The 18,767-nt window shown below is 32.2% G+C and overlaps 1 protein-coding gene across 1 annotated transcript; it reads right to left on the reverse strand.

Annotated features, from left to right (window-relative positions):
- Window positions 1-200: 200 nt before the first annotated feature.
- Osi1 (Osiris 1) lies at window positions 201-18,115 on the reverse strand. The gene is made up of 4 exons (XM_075288402.1): window positions 17,627-18,115; window positions 7,483-7,608; window positions 751-996; window positions 201-595 (listed from the first exon to the last, which is right to left on the reverse strand). The coding sequence occupies exons 1-4, from the start codon at window positions 17,988-17,990 to the stop codon at window positions 432-434; spliced, it is 900 nt and encodes a 299-aa protein (XP_075144517.1). The 5' UTR covers window positions 17,991-18,115; the 3' UTR covers window positions 201-431.
- Between the last annotated feature and the right edge of the window lie 652 nt (window positions 18,116-18,767).

Below are 18,767 nucleotides of genomic sequence, written 5' to 3' on the forward strand. Positions count from 1 at the left end.
ACAAATAACGCTAGTATGTCAAATGTTCCGGCTCACTTAGAGTATTCAGTCCATTGTGATAATAACCGCAAAAATGTGAGGTGTCAGTTGGCAGAATGCAACACTAGGGTTGCCCAATCCCGCCATATATAAAACAACCCTCATAAAATCTATATTCCATTTATCGCAGTTTAATCACATTCAATAAAAACTCTTAAAAATATATATTTTTTTATTTATTTACTACAACAACAATAAATAAACAAAGACTAATTCTAGTTTCTAATTTCACTCCATTCTATTCATACTGAAGCTGAACTTGCTATATTTATTAGTTGTGAAGCAAAATCGATCACCAAATTAGGACCAAATATTGGTATGAGATAACGAATGAACATTGCAAAATATCGCCTGCTATATCGATTGAAAAAACGATATATCGAAGACCTTAGCTATTGTATTCGTCTACTGATGGTATCCAAAAAATTGTATCCCTGATATGCTTTGCCCGTACTCCAGTCTTTGGAATAGTATTGTCCTGCAGTTTCGTGAGGATTAGAGCCAGAAGAGCCATGGTAGGGACCAGGAAAGCTGCTGCCCAAGAATTGGGAATAATCTGGTTGTAATTATGGGCATCAGTGAGTTGTGAGTTGGGATCAAATGAAATGAAATTTGGAAAAAATAAAACATAAATTAAAATCGAAATAATTTTGGATTTTTTGATTTGTTGATAATTTCGTGATTTATTATGTCAAGCCTATAGCAACTTACCAGCAGGATCTGAGTCATAAACATGTGAATGATGCTGCACCAATTGTGGATGAATTTTACATAAAGTTTTGAATTTCAGATAATGTATTAGCCAACCACCACCACCAACGATCAATATGTTTAAGGCCATTACGCCTAGGATAAGGCTAACCAAAGTCATTTTCAGGTGGGCAATCTTGATGAGAATTATCAAGGGCAATAAGATTGCCCATTTGCGTTGCTTTTTCTTGTGGAAACGTGCTTCATCTGAAAAATAGAGAAAAAACAGAACATTTTACAAAATGGCCCTCGAGCAGGGACCACAGATGCCACAGATGGTAGAATTCTACCAAAAATTGTAGATTTTTTACTGTTTGTTAGATGTTGGTTTAATAGATTGGTAAAATTGTTTATGTTTTTGTTAGATTTTACAAAATATTCCTCTCCAACTAAGAGGTACCTCACAGATTTTCTATAGAAATAATTTTTTTTTAACCAAATTTTGTATAGAAATAAAATTTTGACAAAATTTTCTATATAAATAAAATAAATTTTGACAAAATTTTCTATAGAAATAACATTTTGACAATTTTTTTTAGAGAAAAAATATTTTGACAAAATTTTCTATAAAAATAAAATTTTGCCAACATTTTCTATAGAAATAATATTTTGACAATATTTTCTATAGATATAAAATGTTCACAATATTTTCTACAGATATAAAATTTTGACAACATTTGCTATAGAAATAAAATTTTGTCAACATTTTCTATAAAAAAAAACTTGACAACATTTTCTATAGAAATAAAATTTTAATAAAATTTTCTATAGAAATAGCATTTTGACAAAATTTTCTATAGAAATAAAATTTCGACAAAATTTTCTATAGAAATAAAATTTTGACAAAATTTTCTATAGAAATACAATTTTGACAAAATTTTCTATAGAAATAAAATTTTGACAAAATTTTCTATAGAAATACAATTTTGACAAAAATTTCTATAGAAATAAAATTTTGACAAAATTTTCTAATAAAAAAATAAAATTTTGACAAAATTTTCTATAGAAATAACATTTTGACAAATTTTTTTAGAGAAAAAATATTTTGACAAAATTTTCTATAAAAATAAAATTTTGCCAACATTTTCTATAGAAATAATATTTTGACAATATTTTCTATAGATATAAAATGTTCACAATATTTTCTATAGATATAAAATTTTGACAATATTTTCTATAGAAATAAAATTTTGTCAACATTTTCTATAAAAAAAATTGACAACATTTTCTATAGAAATAAAATTTTAATAAAATTTTCTATAGAAATAGCATTTTGATAAAATTTTCTATAGAAATAAAATTTCGACAAAATTTTCTATAGAAATAAAATTTTGACAAAATTTTCTATAAAAATAAAATTTTGACAAAATTTTCTATAGAAATAAAATTTTGACAAAATTTTCTATAGAAATACAATTTTGACAAAATTTTCTATAGAAATAAAATTTTGACAAAATTTTCTATAGAAATAACATTTTGACAAAATTTTCTATAAAAAAAAAAATTGACAAAATTTTCTATTGCAGTAAAATTTTGACAAAATTTTCTATAGAAATAAAATTTTGACAAAATTTTCTATAGAAATAAAATTTTGACAAAATTTTCTATAGAAATAAAATTTTGACAAAATTTTCTATAAAAATAAAATTTTGACAAATATTCTATAGAAATAAAATTTTGACAAATATTCTATAGAAATAAAATTTTGACAAAATTTTCTATAGAAATAAAATTTTGACAAAATTTTCTATAGAAATAAAATTTTGACAAAATTTTCTATAGAAATAAATTTTCTATAAAAATCAAATTTTGACAAAATTTTCTATAGAAGTAAAAATAGGTCACCATAGCGATTGGAATTTATCGTTCCTTGTATTCCTTCCTTCGTTCGAATAAGTTATCAATATCCAATCTGGCAACACCGACACTATTGGCACTGATAAGATCTTCTGGATAGCTCATACAAATGTTGGATGGAGTACTAAAAGAAAAGAGGTCTATTGGATAGTAAATGGAACTATAGAAGCGAAAGTGACGCTACTAATACCGATCGTTTTTGGAACTAGTTAGTTCCAGAACCACATCAGACTAATTAACAAAACTTGAGGCATATTCGGTGCCCGTTTAATCTAAGCAATAATAGGAATTCATATCTTCCACATTATAACTTGCTTCTGCACTAGTTGCTTCAGTGTTTATCTCTATTCCGCACTATTTACTTCGGAATTTGGCTTGCATCCGCAGTAGTTAGGTTAGGTTAGGTTATGTGGCAGCCCGATGTATCAGGCTCACTTAGACTATTCAGTCCATTGTGATACCACAGTGGTGATCTTCTCTCTTATCACTGAGTGCTGCCCGATTCCATGTTAAGCTCAATGACAATGGATCTCCTTTTTATAGCCGAGTCCGAACGGCGTTCCACATTCCAATGAAACCACTTAGAGAAGCTTTGAAACCCTCAGAAATGTCACCAGAATTACTGAGGTGGGATAATCCACCGCTGAAAAACTTTTTTTTTGGTGTTCGGTCGTAGCAGGAATCGAATCCACGACCTTGTGTATGCAAGGCGGGCATGCTAACCATTGCACCACGGTGGCTCCCAATCCGCAGTAGTTACTTCTGCATATATTCCAACCTATTTTTCGGAATTAAGGTTACTTTCTATAGAAATAAAAGGTTGACAAAATTTTCTATAGAAATAAAAATTTGACAAAATTTTCTTAGAAATAAAAAAATTGACAAAATTTTCTATTGCAGTAAAATTTTGACAAAATTATTTATAGAAGTAAAATTTTGACAATATTATTTATTGAAATAAAATTTTGACAAAATTTTCTGTAGAAAGAACATTTTGACAAAAAATTTTGAAAAAATTTTCTATAGAAATAAAATTTTGACAAAATTTTCTATAGAAATAACATTTTGACAAAATTTTCTATAGAAACAAAATTGACAAAAATTTGTTTAGAAAAAAAATTTGACAAAATTTTCTACAGAAATAGAATTTTAACAAAATTTTCTATAGAAATAAAATTTTGATAAAATTTTCTATAGAAATAAAATTTTGACAAAATTTTCTATAGAAAATAAAATTTAGACAAAATTTTCTATAGAAATAAAATTTTGACAAAATTTTCTATAAAAATAAAATTTTGACAAAATTTTCTATAGAAATAGAATTTTAACAAAGTTTTCTATAGAAATAAAATTTTGACAAAATTTTTTATAGAAATAAAATTTTGACAAAATTTACTATAGAAATACAATTTTGACAAAATTTTCTATAGAAATAAAATTTTGACAAAATTTTCTATAGGAATAAAATTTTGACAAAATTTTCTATAGAAATAAAAATTTTTTTTTTCTATAGAAATACAATTTTGTCAAAATTTTCTATAGAAGAAAAAATAGATCAAAATAGCGATTGGATTTTATCGATCCTTGTATTCCTTCCTTCGTTCCAATAATTTATCAATATCCAATCTGGCAACACCGACACGATTGGCACTGATAAGATCTTCTGGATAGCTCATACAAATGTTGGATGGAGTACCAAAAGAAAAGAGGTCTATTGGATAGTAAATGGAACTATAGAAGCGAAAGTGACGGAACTAATACCGATCGTTTTTGGAACTAGTTAGTTCCAGAACGACATCAGACTAATGAACAAAACTTGAGGCATATACGGTGCCCGTTTAATCTAAGCAATAATAGGAATTCATATCTTCCACATTATAACTTGCTTCTGCACTAGTTGCTTCAGTGTTTATCTCTATTCCGCACTATTTACTTCGGAGTTTGGCTTGCGTCCGCAGTAGTTACTTCTGCATATATTCCAACCTATTTTTTCGGAATTAGGGTTACTTTCTATAGAAATAAAATGTTGACAAAATTTTCTATAGAAATAAAAATTTGACAAAATTTTCTTAGAAATAAAATTTTAAGAAAATTTTCTATAGAAATAAAAAATTGACAAAATTTTCTATTGAAGTAAAATTTTGACAAAATTTTTTATAGAAATAAAATGTTGACAAAATTTTCTATACAAAGAACATTTTGACAACATTTTCTATAGAAAGAACATATTGACAAAAATTTCTATAGAAATAAAATTTTGACAAAATTTTCTATAGAAATAAAATTTTGATAAAATTTTCTATAGAAATAAAATTTTGAAAAAATTTTCTATAGAAAAAAAAATTTTGACAAAATTTTCTATAGAAGTAAAAATAGGTCACCATAGTGATTGTGATTTATCGTTCCATTTATTCCTTCCTTCCTAGCAATAATTTATCAAAATCCAATCTGGCAACACCGACACCATTTGCACTGATGAGAACACCAGTGTAAAGATGTTCTGGAAAGCTAATACAAATATTGGATCGAATACTAAAAGAAAACTGCTCTATTAGAGAGGAAATGGAACATACTGAACTATAGAAGCGAAAGTGACAGACCTAATGCCAATCATTCCGTTAGGTTAGGTTAGGTGGCAGCCCGATGTATCAGGCTCACTTAGAAGAAGTTCCACATTGGTGAACTTCTCTCGTACCACTGAGTGCTGCCCAATTCCATGTTAAGCTCAATGACAAGGGAACTCCTATTTATAGCCGAGTCCGAACGGCGTTCCTCATTGCAGTGAAATCACTTAGAGAAGCAGAAATGTCACCAGGAGTACTGAGGATAATCCGCCGCTGAAAAACTTTTTGGTGTTCGGTCGAAGCAGGAATCGAACCCACGTCCTTGTGTATGCAAGGCGGGCATGGTAACCATTGCACCACGGTGGCTCCCTCATTCAATTAGAATCGTGAAGTAGTTAGTTCCAGAACGACACCAAACTAATGAACAAAACGTGAGACATATTCGGTACCCGTATGAAATCATGGGAATTAATATCTACCTCATTATAGCTTCCTTCCGCATTAGTTTTGTTTATCTCTATTCCGCACTCTTTACTTCGGTATTTGGCTTGCATGCGCAGTAGTTACTTCGGTATATATTCCAACATATTTGTTCGGAATCAAGGTTACTTTCGGAGTAGTTACTACCGCATTTGGCTTGCTTCCGCACAATTTTCTTCGGAATCTAGCTGTCACTGCCCTAGTTGTTTCAGCATCTCTTTTTGCAGCACGTAACCTTTCTGCACCCAGCTTGCCTCCACACTAGTTTCTTCTTCATCATTCCTGTTTGTATTTATATTGGTAGATACCTCGACATTTTGCACGTTTTTGCGCTAGTTACTTCGGCATCTGACTAGCATCTGCGCTAGTTGATTCTGAATTGAGCTCGCATTACCATTTGTTGTTTTTGCACTTACTCTTTCCGCACCTAACTTGTCTCCCACAAGTTGCTTCTCCATCATTTGTATATGTTTTTATTTTGCTACTGACTTCGGCATTGTCCACATTTTTACACTAGTTGCATCAGCATTCAGTTTGTTTTCGTATTACTTGCTTCAGAATCTAACTGGCATACCCACCAGTTTATTCTACAATAGTTACTTCCGCACTTAGTTTGCTTCTGCACCTACTACCTATCATTCTCATTATTTTACCTCGGCATTTGACTTGTTTTGTTAATAATTGCCTCTCGCTTGCCGCATTTGGCTTGTTTCCAGACTAGTTGCTTCGGAATCTATTCTGCACTGTTTGCTTCGGAACTTAGCTTACTTCCACATATGACTTGCTTCGGCACTTGTTGCTTAAGTATCTAGCTGGTATCAGCTGTAGTTGTTTCATCATCTAGCTTGCTTCGCACTAGTTTATTCCACATTATTTGTTTCTATAGTAATCTTGCCTCCGAAGTAGTTCCTTCTTAGGTTGCTTCTTCACTAACTGTTTCACCGCTGGATTTAGTTCGGCACTAATTGCTTTGGCAATTAACTTGCTTCCGCCACTGTGGTACAATGGTTAGCATGCCCACCTTGCATACACAGAGTCGTGGGTTTAAATCCAGTTTCGACAACGGTGGATTATACCCTCTCAGTAATGCTGGGGACATTTCCCAGTGTTTTAAAGCTTCTCTATGTGGTTCCACCGCAATGTGGACCCGCCGTTCGGACCCGGCTATAAAAAAGAGGTCCTCAGTCATTGAGCTAAACCATTGAGCACTCAGTGATAAGAGAGAAGTTCATCACTGTGGTCCCACAATGGACTGAATAGTCTAAGTACATCTCGGGATTCATGCAAAAGGTGCAAGGTCGTAAGTCATTATTCTCAAGCATACGGTATTGCATGGGATATAGCACCAAATAATCTTGGTAAGCAGTTCTGTCACTTCAACTTCTAACCCATTTTTTTGCTGTGATTTTTAAATTGGGCTCCATTTTACATCGCCAAAAGCTTGCATTTAGTGTATTTTAAAACTTTTTATCTTTATGTCTTTAAAATGAATAAGAGTCGAATAGTAAAAATCTATGTAATAGAGGTTATAAGAACTTTGTCCTGTCGCACGAGATTTGTAAAGTCGTTTCGTTTTGTTTTTCTTTGCCAAACTTTTTCGGTTCTCAAAAACAAAGCCAGCAGTCTGGTTTGTTTATTAATCAGAAATTCCTATTGAGAATTACAGTTTCCAAACTCAAGGGCTTACTCTTTACTCTTGACAAAACAACAAACAAAAAACTTAATAATTTGCTATCCTTTGGTAACATTATTTTTCTGCTTTAATAGTAAAAAACAAAGTAACAACACTTACCCACTTCATTCGATGTAATACGCACTCCACTATCACTGGACATGGACAGTTGTATGGCATGGTTCTGGCCAAAATACTCCATTGAACGCTTTATGAATTTTGAAAGAGCCATAATTTCGGTATCGCCTAAAAACATAAAAGAATAGACCAAACAAAATATTTCGAAATTATTATAATATTAATGAAATAATTATAAATTCATGAATGCCACAAACTACAAAGGCTAACAATGGTATGATTGCTGCAACTTGTCCTTCATACTTTTGTCCAGGACATATTTTAAATTATTCATTACCTTCTCAAATATCCTGGAAAAAATTCATTACCGTTAACAGACATTCGTTGTCATAGCTGTCATCTATTCGCCACGATAATAGAAGTTTTACTTTCTTTGGCGTTTCATTTAATTATATTGGGACATTTATCAGAAATGATGGCAAGCAGCGACAGCTGCATCTTTCAATACCAAAATCCTTAAGGGAAATTCGAAATCATTAGATTGGATTGGCCTTCTGGTGTACAGTAGAAAATTTAAAAATTCTGACTACTTCCCCGACACTATAGATTGAATTCTGTTAAATTACATGACATTAGAGATCTAATGCTATGGAATGTGGTTGCTATTTCTGACAGTCCAAATTCTGAGAATTTTGTAATGAAAGATTTTTAATAACACCAGTAACAACAAAACTATGCCCTTATTACAAGCAAATATTCAAAAGAAATATTTCTGTAGCTTTGATTTTTAGTGTCATTGAGCTTCACAATGACATACACCCAGAAAAAAGTGACCCCTTCTTTAAGTTAAAATGAACTCATTGTGAAGAAAGTTGAACTTCGTATAGCGCCAAAGACATTTTTATTTGTTTGAACGATGTGATTTTCGTAGAAATTAGGTATAATGCATTCCATATATTAGTTAACATTTTCCTATATTTATGTACCACTATACTACAGAATGAAAAAATTTAACTGATTTGAATTCATATATGGAATGATTTTATTGAAATTTTTTCATTCATTTGGACAAATCTTACACATTTATGGTAAAACTTTTACTTCATAATTATAAATGCTTACCTTCGTTTTTAAATACAATTTTATTTATTTATATGAGCAATTTTATCTTCAATAAAAGACATGTTTTATTAATACATTGAATATACTTATTAAGAATCAACAGCATCGAATCTCCTTAAAATATTAGTTTATTATTCCGCTGTTTCCAATTTCCATGTGATATTATCAACTGTAAAACGCACTTTTTCTTCTTCTTGTACTTTTCACTTTTAATAAGTTGCTGCCTAACGATTTTGTCCTCCTTTTACAATTTCAATACCTACAAATATAAAAAATCATAAACCATTTTTGTTACAAAAGGTTAGCGTCACTGAATATTACCTGATAATTGAAGATTCCAAAATGAAGACAAATGAAAGGGTTGTTATTCTGCTGGTGTTTTCTTTCTTTATATACCATCACGAACATTGATAGATTTATTTTCAAAAAACGAAAATTTTTCTCACTAATTTAAAATAATAAATATTTTATATATTTTATTTGTTATTTATTATTTTATTTTACAATATTATTTTTTAACAATCTTTCCGTATACCACAACAACGCGATTCCAACTAAAAAAACAACCCACGCGCAAACATATCGATTACACCCACGCGCAAACACATCGATTGCGATGACAGGTATCGATTACAGGTAGACAATAGAAATATAGGAAATTTCCTATATTCTAACAAGTGTGTTTCCTTAAGTTTTGATTGGATTGCATACTTCTTAGTACGAATGAACTAAAATATTTTTCTATGCCAAGTGTTGTTCGTATGTATGAAAAACTTTCTATTATAAAGGAAGTCGCAATTATCATTTTATAAGAAATTTTACTAATTTTGAGGAAACTTGGTTTTAGTTCGGGTTTTGTTTATTTTTACGAATGCTTTGTTATCGGTGAATAAAATTTTCTTGTTCAGTAGTAAATTCTTATACCCAGCGAAGAAAATTGTATGAGTAAAATTCCATGCCTTATTCTAGTTAATGAACTATTCCTAACTGCTTACAGTATAGGATATTTTTACTGAAACGAGTAAATTTTATTATTTCTCACAAAATTTTACCTTAATGGAAATAAAATGGATAAACTATATTGATGAAAAATTTTTCCTTTAGTTTCGAAGGCACTTTTTTCTGGGTGTAGGCATTTAAATCATTTCTCTACGGGAAAGTCTTTCGAATATTTCACGGATAATAAAAAATGTGACATTTAGCATTTTTTCAAATATCGATGAGCTTAGTAGTAGAGCATGGGTGGAGGGATGATTAAAGTAAACTGTAAAAGGAATTTTGACTTTGTAAATAAAAATAAAAATTCCACCATGAAATGCCTAGAAAGTTATACCAAATACAATGTAGAAGAAGACGCATCCAGGTTCAACACAATCTTAATCGGCCCAAGTGTGGGGATTCAGTCAATTTGAAGAAGTTAACTCCTTGTTGAGATATTTTCGTAAAAAAACTTCTAGAACTACCATCTCATACTCCAAATTATGCCTACATGTTGGAATCAGGTGTAGACGATAGTCGCTAATACACATTAGGTCTACATCTCTCATATATAGGAAAAACTTTATATTTATATAGCGATAGTACACTGAAAAAACAGTGAACCATTTTCCATTGCAAAATGAACTAAACTGTAGTAATATTGATCATGATTTAGCCCTTAAGATTTTTTTCAACTTGTCTAGTTTATAATTCTCTTAAATTTTAGTTCATCTATAACATTGTATTTTAGTTCATTTTTACAACACCATAAGATTTATATACCCCTACCAAGTTAAAAAGTCAGTATTATTTTGGTTTACTTGCTTATTTTTTGGGAAACCCGATAATAAAAATTGGTTAACAGTCTCTTTAAAATGTCGACGACTAAACTATTTTTAAATCAATCATTCCACAGTACACAGAAATTAAATAATTAAAGGAACAACAAACCGTTTTACTATTATGAAAATTTTCATACAATAAAATTAAATTTTCTTTAAGCAAAAGTACTTTATTATAACAACTTATGATGAAAGTTCTTAATACAATGTTTTTGTGAATAAAAATTATGACCACGTGGAACAAGAAAGTAGTTTATTTTAACTCGCTTTTTGGACATTTTGACTTTTCCTTAGTTTTTTTATTCATCGTAAGTATATTTTTCACATATCTTGCTGAAAAAAATGGAAGGAATAATGAAAATTGTTAAAAATTAACATGTAATAAAATAAATTTTTTTAGCTCTTTAAATTAGCTTGTAACTTACCATATTTGGGGGCATTTTATTAAATGGTGTAAGGAATTCAACTTTTCTTAGATAAACGTACCTCATAAAGTTTGTACCTGAAACGATTAGAGAAATATTGAATTAAGTAATATATTAACTCATAAAATTGTGTTGTTATCGATGTTATCGAATACAATAAATATTCTTGTTAAAAGAAAGCCAAAGTTTTAATATAAAACTTACCAATTCTCTATTACATTGTACGCCGAGGTTAAAAAGTTATCGAAATTCATTTGGGGTTACTCTGAAATTAAATATTTATTTTTTTACATTAAATAAAAAACATTAAATTGGTTTCCAAAAATATAATTAAAGAAATAATATGCATAAAAAAGTAAATATTCTGGTTAAAAGAATGTTAAAGAAAGCTTACCAATTCATAAAAATGTTGTTATTCTGAAATTAAATATTTGTTTTTTTTTTACATTAAAAATATTAAATTGGTTTCCAAAAATATTTGATTGAAGTAATACTAAAATAAGGTATTACAAACATGTAATTTTGATAATAAAAAGGTCATAAAAACGTAAATATTCTAGTGAATAATAAAAATTAAATTAGATAAAACCATTTCAATATACTTTCCATTTCAGCATTTTTTTCCTAAATATTGAACGTTCTTAATAAGTTTTTACTAAGCTACCGATCATCACTTCGCCATTGTACACCTCATCGCTATATTAATAACTTTCATTTAAAAGTTTTAATAAACAAACACTAATATATGTCTCAAAAAACCAAAGTATTCCATACCTTTACATTCCCTTGTTACATACTTGCTAAAACCCTGCAAACATTTTCTATCGAAAGTGTATCGAAGTAGTTTCGCCGCGGAAGATAAAACTTTCGCAGGCGATATCATCTTCTTATCGAATTAGGGTCCCCGTTCGGGAACAAATGTCCCACTACGCGATAGTGTTCTCGGGGAATCGAACCAGTGACTAAAAGTAGTTAGAAAAGCGATAGTTATTTTTTAAAAAATAAAAATGATGATCGGATGCACCGAGCATTGAACTCGGAACCTTTCGTTTTCAAGTCAGAGACTCTCCCTCTGTGCCACCCACGCTCGTTGGTTGATTGTGGCTTTTTGCACACATGTACTCTCAGAGAGGTGCTATTGAAGAATTAGCTATGTCGATGTGTGGAGTCTATATTTAGATTTTTGATCGCTGTTAGAGTCGAATTTGTTTCGAAACGGAAACACCCCACGCGATAGTTGTTTTTATTGTTGCTGTGCTTGAGATTTTACCACCAGAAAACTTCCTGGCGATCCGAAATAGTGACATCTTGGCGAAAGACGATAAAACTATCACCCAAATGTTGGCAGGGAAAGGTGCAACAACCCACGCCAACGCCAACTATACAACTGAAGCATGCCAAACAAAACCAAGCAAAACCAAAACATTTCTACAACAACAAAACACATGTGCCTTCATTGAAAACAACACCTCATCCAGACAAATAAACCATTCGCGAATAATAAACACACACACACACACCACTGAAAGAACAAAAATAAAAACAATCCCACGCTCAGATATACACAACATCCCCATCACTCGCTACCATTTCTCATCATTGCATTGCATGCTCTCACTCTCAAAAAAATTTCAAGTAACATCATCTTTACATTAAACATATTCCAATTTGACGAGAAAGATCTCTGTACTATGCATTAGTTCATCGCATCTGTCCACAATTTACTCTAAAAACAATACTCTTAAATGCATATCAGTATAAGAACGATGAAACGTTTAACATAAAATTAGCAAAAACTTCATGAAATGATATCTACCCATTTTTGACGAAAATTTCTACAAATTTAATTACATGTGAACTAAAAATATTTCATTGAGAAATGTTGTACCAACTATTATTAACTATACACAAAAAAAATCTGATTCAATCACGAAATTAATTGATCCAATTAATTTTTTAATTGAAATTTCTTCAATCACAGAAATGATAGTATCAATTAAAAAATTAATTGAAGGCCAATTAAACAATTAATTGATCCAATTAAAAAATTAATTGATACTATTAATTTTTGTGATTGATTTTTGTTTCAATTAAAATGTTTCAATTAAATTATTAATTGAATATTTTTTAAAACTCAATTAAAATTTTAATTGGAACAATTTTCGTGAACTTTTTTTCTGTGTAGGAATTGCCAGTAAGAAATTGCTATCCGCTTTCAAGTTCAATTTTCATTAAAAAATATTTTCTCATACAAAAACTCTTTATAGTAAATTACACTTATTATTTAGAAAGTATTTTACATTTCATAAGTAGTTTTATAGTATGACGAAAGAATTTTTAACTACCAGTTAAGAAAATTTTTAGGGAAATTTCCATCGTATTTTGTTAGGCTATGAACTAAACGATTGCTACTTAAAATTTGTAAAATTTCCTTTCGAGTAGTTAATTTTCGTTAAAGATACGAAATATGAACTAAAATTCTGGAAAATTCTTGTAATAAATTATTTTAAAAATCTTCTTAAATTTACGAGACACTTTTTTTCTGTGTAGACTTCCAAATAAGTTCCTCAAACTGCTTTTGCAACAGGATTTTTTTTTTGGGTTAAGGAAATAAAAATACATGCAGCTAGAATGGGCGTTGAATGGACAGGTAAAAAATATTACGTACTACGAATGGAAACGATTCAGCAGAAATTTGCTGGCACAACCCAAAGAATAATCTCATAACACATATTTACAACAGAAGGAATCTAGCCATTCGAGAATATTTCGGCATCTCAATCACAACCGAGCACAATATTATAACATATGAACGAGACATATTCACAAGACTTTTTTATACCCTACACCACAGGATGGTGGATCGAAATATTGCTCTAAGATCCCATAAAGTATATATATTCTGGGTCGTGGTGAAATTCTGCGTCGATCTGAGCATGTCCGTCCGTCCGTCCGTCCGTCTGTTGAAATCACTCTAACTTCCGAACGAAACAAGCTATCGACTTGAAACTTGGCACAAGTAGTTGTTATTGATGTAAGTCGGATGGTATTGCAAATGGGCCATATCGGTCCACTTTTACGTATAGCCCCCATATAAACGGACCCCCAAATTTGGTTTGCGAGGCCTCTAAGAGAAGCAAATTTCATCCGATCCGGCTGAAATTTGGTACATGGTGTTAGTATATGGTCTATAACAACCATGCAAAAATTTGTTTACATCGGTCTATAATTACATAACAGGTTGGCTGATAAGTCCCTGGTCTAACAAAGAAAAACACATTTATTTTGTCTAAATTCGTTTTTATTATTCAACATAGTTCCCTTCAAGAGCGATAAAACGATTATAACAACCTTCCAATTTTTTTATACCATTTTGGAAGTACTCCTTCGGTTTTGCCTCAAAATAGGCCTCAGTTTCGGCGATCACCTCTTCATTGCTGCCAAATTTTTTCCCTGCGAGCATCCTTTTGAGGTCTGAGAACAAGAAAAAGTCGCTGGGGGCCAGATCTGGAGAATACGGTGGGTGGGGAAGCAATTCCAAGCCCAATTCATGAATTTTTGCCATCATGCAAACAATGACTTGTGGTACGGTGCGTTGTCTTGGTGGAACAACACTTTTTTCTTCTTCATATGGGGCCGTTTTGCCGCGATTTCGACCTTCAAACGCTCCAATAACGCCATATAATAGTCACTGTTGATGGTTTTTCCCTTCTCAAGATAATCGATAAAAATTATTTCATGCGCATCCCAAAAAACAGAGGCCATTACTTTGCCAACGGACTTTTGAGTCTTTCCACGCTTCGGAGACGGTAAAGGTCCCACCGGTCGCTGTCCACTCAGCCGACTGTCGATTGGACTCAGGAGTGTAGAGATGGAGCCGTGTTTCATCCATTGTCACTTATCGACGGAAAAACTTGGGTGTATTACGAGTTAACAGCTGCAAATACCGCTCAGAATCATCAACACGTTGTTGTTTTTGGTCAAATGTGAGCTCGCGCGGCACCCATTTTGCACAAAGCTTCCGCATATCCAAATATTGATGAATGATATGACCAACACGTTCCTTTGATATCGTTAAGGCCTCTGCTATCTCGATCAACTTCATTTTATGGTCATTCAAAATCATTTTGTGGATTTTTTTGATGTTTTCGTGGGTAACCACCTCTTTCGGTCGTCCACTGCGTTCACCGTCCTCCGTGCTCATTTCACCACGCTTGAATTTTGCATACCAATCAATTATTGTTGATTTCCCTGGGGCAGAGTCCGGAAACTCATTATCAAGCCAAGTTTTTGCTTCCACCGTATTGTTTCCCTTCAGAGAACAGTATTTTATCAAAACACGAAATTCCTTTTTTTCCATTTTTTTCACAATAACAAAAGTTGCTTCACAAAAGACGCTCTATCTCACAAACTAATTGACTTACAGACGTCAAATTTTGACACGAATCATTTGAAGGTAGGTACTAGAGGTCTGCATCGAATAACTTTTCACTACATGTATGCAATTCGCTGTCGAATATAGTACATACACTGTCTTTCTCTCAGAGCGCAAGTAGTGAAGTGAAGAGAACACTTGCTTGTCAAATACCACCAAGTACTTATCCGAAACAATATGTGTTCCGAAAAAAAGGAACAATAAAAATGTAAGTACTTGAGAAAAAGTACAACATGAATTCTCTTCACTTCACGTGGTACCACAAGTATTGCTCAGTTATGTGCGAAACAAAACTTTCCATTATTATTAATCATAGATATGTATGTATGTCACATATTTCATATATTTATGTATGTCACACACTTACCTTAACGTTTGCCGTTCTTTATATCAATCCGAAAACATATAAAGGGTGATTCTTTTGAGGTTAGGATTTTCATGCATTAGTATTTGACAGATCACGTGGGATTTCAGACATGGTGTCAAAGAGAAAGATGCTCAGTATGCTTTGACATTTCATCATGAATAGACTTACTAACGAGCAACGCTTGCAAATCATTGAATTTTATTACCAAAATCAGTGGCAGAAAATCCGCTTTTTTATCGACAAATTTTGTTCAGCGATGAGGCTCATTTCTGGTTGAATGGCTACGTAAATAAGCAAAATTGCCGCATTTGGAGTGAAGAGCAACCAGAAGCCGTTCAAGAACTGCCCATGCATCCCGAAAAATGCACTGTTTGGTGTGGTTTGTACGCTGGTGGAATCATTGGACCGTATTTTTTCAAAGATGCTGTTGGACGCAACGTTACGGTGAATGGCGATCGCTATCGTTCGATGCTAACAAACTTTTTGTTGCCAAAAATGGAAGAACTGAACTTGGTTGACATGTGGTTTCAACAAGATGGCGCTACATGCCACACAGCTCGCGATTCTATGGCCATTTTGAGGGAAAACTTCGGAGAACAATTCATCTCAAGAAATGGACCGGTAAGTTGGCCACCAAGATCATGCGATTTGACGCCTTTAGACTATTTTTTGTGGGGCTACGTCAAGTCTAAAGTCTACAGAAATAAGCCAGCAACTATTCCAGCTTTGGAAGACAACATTTCCGAAGAAATTCGGGCTATTCCGGCCGAAATGCTCGAAAAAGTTGCCCAAAATTGGACTTTCCGAATGGACCACCTAAGACGCAGCCGCGGTCAACATTTAAATGAAATTATCTTCAAAAAGTAAATGTCATGGACCAATCTAACGTTTCAAATAAAGAACCGATGAGATTTTGCAAATTTTATGCGTTTTTTTTTTAAAAAAAGTTATCAAGCTCTTAACAAATCACCCTTTATTATGGAGAGTAACTGTTTTCTTGTATTTTTGAAACTGCACGTGGTACATGGAGTACTCTATGAAGTTTTGTTCTCGCAACATACTCGACGTAATCACACTGAGTACACTTCAATAAGAGAGAAAGAGGAATATGTGTTTGTTGGTAGTAAAGACATCAGAGTAGCAACTAGAAGTTACTCGTGGCTTTTGGTGTTCATTAAAATGTGTACCAATTGTTTTCCGACTCTCTCAAATATATGTACTCATTTAGCAAGTACACGTGTACTCTGCATTTACAAATGGAATTGTGCAGACCTCTAGTAGGTACTATATAAAAATAATATGCATTTAATACTAGCGACGCCATCTATGTGTCAGACCGGGTTCTTATCAGCCAACCTGTTAATATTTTAATGTATTCTTCTTCTTCGTGTGCCATCAAAGTCCTTTACCGATGACTTTAATTTCCAAATTTAGTCTCGACTTCAAACAAAAATTATGCTATTTTTCAAGTAAACATAAAGTGTGGAAAAAATCTCCTATATTTGAATGCTTTTTAGCCTTGTCAAACAACTCAAAGACGATTTCATTAATTTTAAAGAATTTTTAAAGCCAAGTTATCCTTAGCCTAACGAAATTTTCTTTCATGTTAATATACCCATATTGAAAAACGACTTCATTTAAAAAGGTATCGACTTTTGGACAAGGAAAAGTCAGAGAAATGCGTCTTCTATGCTAAGCAAAATTCGCATTTGTATTTGAAGGATATCAAATCTTTGGTCTCATAACAATATTTTTTTCAGTGTTTGAATGTATGACTACAATCATGTCCTCTCTCAGTATTAATACCTTTTCACTTTATCTATCCCTTAATGCCCTTCCTTCTATTTGTTGGCCAATGTAAAGGTCCCAATAAGGGCCAGCACCATTTTGCAAACTTTTGTTCAATCAGTTCACATCGGTTCGAACCTTGATCACCTTTTCTTTATTTGATAATGTCCTTATATCAAATATTTTAAATTTTCTTACTATTCTCATTCATTCACACTCACTCACACACCATCTAAACTTCGGGCATCACCGAATACAGAAAACTTCACAGGTTTATCCAATTGTATCAAACGTATTCGTCGATTATCCTCCTTCAATTCACGACCATACTCCTTGGGGAAATATCCCAGGCTATTGGTAGCAAGTTTCCAAACAATTTTCGATGTTTTATATTTAATACACGACACTAAAGTTCTTGATTCCAAACATTGTTTTTGATTTCGCAGCACATAGGCATCACTGTCTGTTAATAAATCGCGTGGGCGATTATTCAGGGTTGCATTTGTAGCCGCCTCTGCAAATGTCTCCTTAAGAAGGCCAGCACTAATTAATATTAGAATATGTTGGAATGAAATTATTTTTATCAGAGGCATTATATTTTGATTATTTTTGATATGTATTTTGAGTTTTTTTTTGCTTGCTTTAATTTCACTTTTTGTTTTCTCACACACTCAACTCGTAAATATAATGGAAAGTGTGCGTGATACGATTGTAAGGAGTTGAACTAGAAGAATGACAGGAAAATTATCTAGGCAACTGCTTTTATGTGCCACTATAATCTCTGGATGCTGACTAAGACGAGTATGTGCATATTTCTAACAACATTCATCATTGGCTTTGTAATAAAAGTGCAAGCAAAGACAAATGTCAGGATGATGTAGACATTCACAATGGCATTATGAACATCTCACGTAAATATCTGTAGCAAGATCTCATAAATATAATCGAATTCAGTGTTGCCAATGCAGTGGTAATTCTGCGTTATTGGCAAGAATATCTTAGATGTCGAGCAAAAAAAGGCGTTCCCAAAAAAGTAGTGAACATTTTATTATACCCACCACCATAGAATGGTGACGGGGGTATAATAAGTTTGTCATTCCGTTTGTAACACATCGAAATATCGATTTCCGACTATATAAAGTATATATATTCTTGATCAGGGAGAAATTCTAAGACGATATAACGATGTCCGTCTGTCCGTCTGTCTGTCTGTCTGTTGTAATCACGCTACAGTCTTCAATAATGAAGCAATCGTGCTGAAATTTTGCACACACTCGTCTTTTGTCTGCAGGCAGGTCAAGTTTGAAGATGGGCTATATCGGTCCAGGTTTTGATATAGTCCCCATATAAACCGACCTCCCGATTTGGGG

The sequence above is a fragment of the Haematobia irritans genome, chromosome 1 (genome assembly GCF_050003625.1).
Source record: "Haematobia irritans isolate KBUSLIRL chromosome 1, ASM5000362v1, whole genome shotgun sequence".
In the NCBI taxonomy this organism is placed as follows: domain Eukaryota; kingdom Metazoa; phylum Arthropoda; class Insecta; order Diptera; family Muscidae; genus Haematobia; species Haematobia irritans.